Raw genomic sequence first — 8,648 nt, forward strand, 5'->3', positions numbered from 1 at the left:
CAGTAAGTAGCCATATTCCATATCATTGTAGATATGTTAGATAGGGTGTCATTGTGTATTTTGGTTTAAATCGCCTCAGGAAAAATAGCACATGTGTAAACATAATAGCAGCGATGCACATGTGATAAAAAACTTTTTGGGTTGTTTGTAATGTAATATGATTATATGTTATATGTTATTTTCAGCGGGTTGCTTGCCATGTATTGTTGATGTAAGATTGTATTCAGTTTTTAACCTATTATTTTTAGGCAACAGTCAAGTTGCATGATAACTTGCTATGCAAAGAAAATGAAAATGAATTTATACTTGGCATGCTGATTTATGTTTTGCTTTGAGTAGGCTATTCAGTTCATAAGATCAGTTCAAACTTTTATAAAGTTTTTAAAATAAAATCAGTTGTTTACTGTATAAAAATATAACATTTAAAAATATTTATATTTATTGGCTATAATATATTAGTTACAGGCCTCTATATCTTAAGATTTATCGGTTATCAATATTGACCAAAGAATTAATATTGATGCATCCCTATAAATAAGAATGAGCGAGTCATGTAAGATCAATTCATAATCTTAACTGCATGCATGCATTCGGCAGGATAGCAGAACTCTCATCCTATGTTTTTTTCTTTGTGCATTTAGTCATAAAAAGCCTGAAAATCAAACCAAAACTAAGAAATTGATCAGTCAACCTCAACTTTAAATGAAGCTCAAAATCAGCGCAACAAGCACTAGGGGAAAAACATGGGGTCAAAAATACAAGTAGTCAAACAAGTTGATGAGTTAAAGATATTACGCGAGCGGTAATGCATTCCTGATTGAATTTGTTTACTGTGGAAATTCCTGCCTGAGAACACACTTATATGTCCCTTGAAACTCTAAAGGAACACCACAAGCCAAAGCCTAAACACATCCAACACTTACGAAAAAACAATTGGCGCTGGGTCACAGTGATGCAAAAAAAATATATATTAAAAAAAAACATCCCCTTACAGAACGCTGAGCATTCCAGTGCTGTTCTGGAACATTCTGTCAAACCCACACAGCAAGCATCTCCACCCTAACCAGTCAAAAATGCACAAAAAGGCTTATCGAAGCCTATTAAAAAAACAACAAAACTGAGAACATCCAAAAAGTGAAGAAGAAAAACAAGCAAAACTGAAAACAGTTTAACCAAGACATTACCATTGAGCTTCCTCTTGGCAGAGTCACATTTTATTGGCCGAGTTCACAAACACTGAAGAGCATCAGAACATTTTGTTAACTGGCCAACTGCCATGTTTTCCTAACAAGAATAGAGCATATTTTGCAGAGGAAACAGAACGTCCTATTTGACATCTTGCCCTTTGTAAATGGTCCACAAACAGTCCCACCATCCTCTACGCTTGATATTACATAACGACCAAAGAGCCTTGTCCCAACCTCAATTTACAGTAAATACAACAATCTGGATTAGAGTCTACGCTTCAAGCGACTTTAAAAGAGCCAATCACTGCAATCTTTTACGTAATAAATAAGATTTTATCACTGTCCACATTACGTTTGTTGCTAAAATCAATACACCATATCGCATACTTCAAACACTTTTTTTATGTAAGCACACCCCAAACCCAAACAGTGTTATGAAACTAATGTTCCAGTCACTTCTGTGAGGAAACTTGAGAAGTGGATTACCTTCTCTCTGCTGCTGTGAGCAGTGATGGATCTCTGAGTGGCTCCGCGCAGTGCCGTCCTGTAGTTGTAGAAATTGCTGGAGGGATCCATCTGGTGCTGAGAAGAGAAACAAAAGTGGTTTATTCCCCGACCTCAGGACTTGAAACATGTAGATGCAGTTTCGACAAATGGAAGTTTCTAATAAGCCCTAAATCCATTAGACATGGTTATGTCTCAGTTAGTACTACTGATTTAACTAAAGGCATCATGAGTCACTCGAGTTACTTTTCAGCATAAGGCATTCTTTCATGAGAATCAAGTAAGATGATCCATTTCATGTACTTTCAAACTTCATTGAACCTTCCGCCTGAAGGTTTTAGTCATCTTAAACCAATTTTACAGGAGCGGGTTTTAGTAAGTACACCGTTCAAACGTTTGGGGTATAGTCAGATCAATTGCTAAATATCATTGCAGAAGTTTTTATTGTGGATTATTGGGGTCATATAGACCTCAAAAACACAATTAGTAAAAATTGAGGGTCCATTTTTGCTTTATTAACTTCACCACAATGCTCTGTAAAATCTTTTATTTATGATACCAATTCTATATAGAAGACAAATAACCCACTAAGCTTTCATTGTTTAAAAAGTAAAACAATAGGAAATAGGCAATTTGTTGAGACAGTACAGTAGCTAAACCCCCCTGATGACAACACGCACAGTCCTTATTTACAGCCAAAGGCAAAACTGAACCATGTGTTAGTGTGCGTGCTTGTGTCACGTACTTAAGTCATATTCCAAGTTCAAGGCCTTTGCCTGTCCAAAGATAAAGCGAGGCCTAAACAAACCCTCTTTTAAAAAGTAAACAACAGAGTGCAGATTCAAAATTAAAGCCTTGAAGGTCTCAACCCCTCTCAAATATGGCCTAAAAGAAGCTTTGTAAACATGTGCACACCCACTCAAAGGGAGAATTGCTGGGCTTCAGAAAAACGATGATGCACAAATACACAACATTTCTCGCCCACTAGAGACTAAAATTGGCATCAGGTGGCATCCATATTGTCAGTGGTTTGAGCTTCATGCATGCATGAGTCACAGGGACTAGAGCCAGGGTCCAACTCTTAATATGATTAGTGCCATATCAGCAAAGCGTTCACCATGATTAATTCTCACTCACTAGAGTTGGCCAAAAAACAAACAAACAAATAACTAATTGTTTTTTAAACAGTGTGCAATTCACCATCAATTCTCCAGTCATCATTTTTCTTTAATATTCACTTCAGTTTTGTGGCTTATTAGGTCAAATAAACGATTATGTTTTGACATGCACATCTTGTAGAGCATTTATGTAAAGAGTCAATTCTAAGATATTATCCATAAAATACATATTGGCTGAATCAAATCAATCAAGAATCTAATCGAGAGCTTGTTAATTATAAGCAAATTTAAACAGGTATCTGAATCGATACGTATTCACTCTATCCCCTATATATCTAAATCCCCCCCCTCTATCCCATGAGTCACACCACCCCACTGCTGTCAACAGAGCAAACTATGACCAGATACATACCTCCAGTATATCAAATTTGGCGGTTTTAACTTTGGCCCAGGTCTTCTTGAGTCGCGACACAGGACTCATGTTCATCCCGGCTGAAAGACAGAGAAACAGACACAGGTCAGCACAGCGCAATGTTTCACTTCCTGTCAGAGCTTCAATGAGCTCACATGAACAATGGCATTAGCAGGAGCATCATTTCCCTTTGACAATGAGGTCAGCTTATAGTGCTGGGGGTCAGGGCGGTGGGCTTGTGCAGTCAGCACTAATGACCAGATGAGGTCAGAGTGTTGACTGGAAATCTCTTGAGGTGGGTCAGCCAATCAGATGCTTCTGTACTGATGATACAATCGTTTCTTACTATGTCTCGCTTGAATGTTAATCAGTGTGACATAAAAATGTGTCGCAAATATTTTGCGCTGCAGTGTATAAGTGTGAATGTGAGAAAGCATGGATGTTTCCCATTACTGGGTTGCAGCTGGAAGGGCATCCGCTGTGTAAAACATATGCAGGATAAGTTGGCGGTTCATTCCGCTGTAGCAACCCCTGATAAATAAAGGGACTAAGCAGAATGAAAATGGATGAATGAATATCATTTATTGTGGGTCTAATTTACTACTCAGCAACGACTAAAATAACATTTATAACCGAACCAAATTGAAAGGTTTTTAGAAAAATCTGGAGTGAGACTATTTCTTTTATATTTTCAAAAGTTTCTGTATTATTATGTATTTATTTGGTAAAAAAAAAAATACACCAATTCCATTTATATTGGGAAATAACGTTACTAACTGAAATAACATTACCTACCACATGTAATATAATATATACATTAATATAAAGAATAAAATGTTTTTTTTTTTTATTTATGAATCTTGTTTTGACAAAAACAATTATTATATTTAGAGGGTACATGCAGGAATCCTAAAGATAATTTTAATACCATTTTAAGCCTTTTTAAAGAAATTATTTCAAGACTTCATCGCTACTTCAAGTTCTAATCAGTTCCAAACCTTTAACCTAATAAACAGTTGTTAATAAACAGTTAGTAGTTAAATAAATCAATGGAGTACAACCATGCAACAGAACTCGGATAAGCTCGGAAGAAACAAAGCTTGAAAGAATAAATTATGTGGTTGTTTTCAGCCACAGGCTTCAGTCCCTGTTTAAACTCATCTTTCGCCAACTAGGAGTACGCAAACTTACATTTTCCCATTTTGCCGTCTGTTTCACTCTATGGTTTCGCTACATGTGGAAAGTGTCACATCACCTTCCACATCACCCAGACAGAGGAGATTGGCATGACACACCCCGGCCTGAAGAAATCGTGTGAATCGAGCACGCGTTGTTAATATTAGGAAGAAAATAAATATTATTTATGCTTTTTGGAGTCAAACACTTTGGACAATGCTTGAACAAAATTGACGACTTTGTAAAAACGTGATTAAGACTTTTTTATACCTTTTTAAGGGCTTTAATTTCTCATTATTGATTTATCAATGTTTAATACTTTTTAAGACCCCACGGACACATTGTATTTATATATATTCCCCTTGTTCTTGGGATCTGTTGATGAACAAATTGTTCGATGAATCAGAAATAATTTATATATATATTTTGTTAAGTAAAAAGCTCTTGTAAGGTTAAAATAATCTGATGAATTTATGGCATTTTTGCTCCATAAACACTAATTTCCTTCTTAAAAATATTAATCCAAAACTTTGGAACTGTAGTACGTTAAAATACAGACGTAAAAAAAATCCTTTTACAATGAGTCCAGGAACATATGGCAATTTATAGCCATAGAAAGGAAAATTTTGATCTACATAGACACACAAGCACTACCAAATCTTTTGTTCTATATAACAAACTGCAACATTAAAACCCATTATGTTGTTCACTACTTCACTACTACTCCATCATTTCAGGTATCTTCTATCTTCCAAAAAACCCAACGGTTTCAACCCAGCACAAAAGCAGCAACACTATCCATCCATCTACAAAAGCGCCAGTTGAGGCTTCAATAGCATTAACAATCTGTCTGTATTAACAGGTGTGAAGCCCAGAGCTCCACCAGCACACAAACATGATACTGGCGCAATGATTTAGCCACGCACTGACGCCACATTCACGTCACACAATGTACAAAAACACAAACAGGGGCGATCACCCTTTCCCATGACTTGTTTGTTCTCTTCCAGTGACACTAATATCGGGCCTTGATCTCCAGGGAGAGTGGCTTGTGTAAGAGTCCAGGCCCGCGGGCTCGTCTCCAGGGACTGACCAGGGAAAGGACAGCTGCTTACACTCCCTCCCTCCGACAATCCCCCTCTCAATGAGTCTCAGCCTATTGGATTGGTCAACGCTGACCATCTGCCTTTGGGACGTCTATCTCTCTGTCGTCACACAGGCTGAACAGCTGCCTCCAGTCCTGCTCCTCTACCCATAATGCCTTAGGCAGCGGCGTGTGTTTGTGCTCAAAGAGCTAAGTGAATGATTAATGCAGCAGATTATTACTGATGATAAAGTCTATTAAACATAGAGAGCGAGGAATATATATTGTAATCTGAAGATAATCAATAAACAAATACAGTTTATTGAAAACTAAAGTTGGAAATTCATTTTCTGAACAGCGAAAGACGACTCAGCAGGATTTGACAAACAAATAAACCGAGAGTTTGCTTGCAGAGCCTGTAAAAGATTTGACACTGTTGTGTGTGTTAAGCGCACGAGAGCAAGGATTAGAAAAGCAAACCAAATCCTGCCAAAACAGCAAACCGTATTATCCAAACAGATTTGTGGGAAACAAAAGAGCTTTCTGTAGCTGTAAGAGCTGGAGTAAAGTGTTGTGAGGGACACAAAAACACTCACTAATGATGGCCATGAGCGAGTTGAAGTTGCCAATGTTGAAGCATTCTCGTGCCACGTCGATAAAGAATTCGATGACTCGAGCCCGATGTTTCTTCTTGACAGGCTGTACAAGAAAACAAAGCGATGTTTAGGTACACCATAGAGTGGACTTTATGACTCCACATTTTAATGTTTATTGAATACCAACTACTTCTGTGATATATAATCATTTGTAATGTACACTTTTTGTCTTACAAAAGTGCAGATTATGGAAATGTGTTTAAGCTTGCTATGAAAAGGAAGGATGTTTTATGAATAAACAATGTTGGGCTAGCTACTTAAAAATGTAGTGAGCTAAGCTATTAGCTACTCTACTTAAAATGTAGCTTAACTACGCCTAAAGCTACCCACCTGGAAAAGTAGCAAGCTAAGCTAAAAGCTACTTGGCAAAAGTTTCTTAGCTACATCAAAGCTATTTTTGCAATTTTCACTTTTAAATGGAAGCGACTTCAATCCAACTCAATCATATCTTATTGATTAATAAAACTGTCAATGAATAATATGAGGCAAAATTGTTCAGTTCCATTATGTACTGCAAATAATATGCTGTACCAAACTACACTAAATTACAGTATATAACCGCAAAAACAAAAAAAGTTAGTATAATTGGTTGGCGACATCAAAACCATTGTGAGAGGTGGCAGTAAAGCATCAAAAAGTTTGTTGTTGACCACCATAAAACAGGAAGTCTTCATTCTCGCCATCATCTGAATTTACTTTCATCAGCTAGACACTGGCCTCACAGCTCCGTGAATTTCAGTGCCATCACTTAATGATCCGCAAACGGTAAATGTAGCTTGTGTGGACGCTACTTAGCTACTTGACTAAAACAAAAAGCTTCACTAGTGAAAGCTATTTGATTTAGAAAGTAGTAACGCTACCGATACGCTACTAAGAAATGTAGTTAAGCTATTAGCGCCTACTACTGCCCAACACGGTAAATAAAGTATATGTTGGACTGTTATTTGACCAAAAACACAATAAAACATTATATTTAAAAAGTCATTTTCAGTTTTAGAATATTTAACACTTCAGATTTAATGCATTGCTGTTATGGTGAAGGCTAATTTTCAAGCCATTGTTCAAGTCTTTAGAGTGGAATTGAGCTATTTACAGTTGTTCTGATTTTTTAAAAAATATTTTTCCAGGTTTTTTTAATGAATAGAAAGAACATGTACCTATAAATTTAATGAGCGCAAACCTCTGAAAGGTCACGTATATTTTCTAGACCTGTAATTAAAATGACTAATTGCGCAACCCAGCTTGTAATTTGCAGCAAGTAATGTTGCTGGAAGAGTCACAGCAATAAAAGCAGATGATTACCATGCAGATCTCCGTCGCCACCAGGTAGCTGAGCCTGTTGAACCACTCTACGTAAGCCTCCAGGTTACTTGCCTTCTTGTGATCACTGAAGCAATTCTGCAAGAATTCAAGTTTTAAAGATCAGTTTCAGAATTACAACCACACAGAGACATGAGTTTAGTCAAAATCATTTAAAAACTTAACTTCATTTGGAATGGACATTTTAGCTGGGACATACTGCTCTTTTTAGTATCAACTGTTTCAGTATTATTATTTAAATAAAGTAGAACAGATTATGATATTTAAGTAAGCAACAAGTTGGATCTCATATAAACAGTCTGTATGTCAATATCTAGTTTTCATCCTGTGTGGCATGAAGTGAATCTAATGAGCTTGTTGTCTGTGGAGTGATCTCACAGAGTGATCGCCTGCTTGGATCTCTGATTTCCACATTTAGAACCAAGAACAAAGGTCTCCGCAATGACTGATGATCTGCAACAATGCTCATTCAATCAGAGAGCTCGTTTGCCCTGGAGACCCTCCACACTCACTGGGCCCAGTGCTATTATCTGTTTAGGGAATGTGCGCAGACACTCGGTCTGAAAGCTTAGGTCACTCTAACCCTTCATTCCTCGCATTCCTACGCTCTGACTGTGCGGTCCGTCACACAATACACGATCCACCCTACACCACCTTTGACGGACAACATCAGAGAGCCACGGCCGTGCACAGGGACCCTCTGGAGAGATGACGACCAGAACAAAAGAGAAAAATCGCACCAGTACCGCCTCGACACAGGCTGTTGCCTAGCAGCTAGACAGCAATGGGCAATACGAGGCAGGGCTGAGCAAACTTTTGGCGGGTTATTGTGAGAAACCAGTTGCTAGGCTTTGGCTACAAAAGGACAGTGTGTGGAACGTGTGGAGGGAAACTTGGACGCTGATAGATTAGGCGAGGAATGTGTCGTGAAAAAGGTGACTCCAATTTGAACCGGAGGGTTAACGTAAACATGGCATCTATTGATTTGGATATTTGTTGTTGTAAGTGCAAGAGATAACATTTGTGCCGTGTGTATTTTTAACTGCCCATAAACAGGAAAAGAGTGTTACCTTGTCATTATCAAGAGGGTCTTTCTGAACAAACGCCTGAACAAACTCCTCCGGTCCGATGTAGCTTAGCCTTTCCTGAAAAACAAACATGAGATCAACGTCACCTTTGCATTTAGCCCAA

The 8,648-nt window shown here is 37.8% G+C and overlaps 1 protein-coding gene across 3 annotated transcripts in view; it reads right to left on the reverse strand.

Annotated features, from left to right (window-relative positions):
* The window catches only part of rasgef1ba (RasGEF domain family, member 1Ba), a 104,142-nt gene that overhangs the window by 9,095 nt on the left and 86,399 nt on the right, over positions 1-8,648 (reverse strand). For all 3 annotated transcript variants that reach the window (NM_199829.2, NM_001431104.1, NM_001431105.1), the window contains 5 exon segments: positions 1,674-1,769; positions 3,222-3,301; positions 6,078-6,180; positions 7,440-7,535; positions 8,528-8,602. In NM_199829.2, coding sequence (NP_956123.2) covers positions 1,674-1,769; positions 3,222-3,301; positions 6,078-6,180; positions 7,440-7,535; positions 8,528-8,602 — 450 coding nt within the window.

This window comes from Danio rerio, chromosome 5 (assembly GCF_049306965.1).
Source record: "Danio rerio strain Tuebingen ecotype United States chromosome 5, GRCz12tu, whole genome shotgun sequence".
NCBI lineage: Eukaryota > Metazoa > Chordata > Actinopteri > Cypriniformes > Danionidae > Danio > Danio rerio.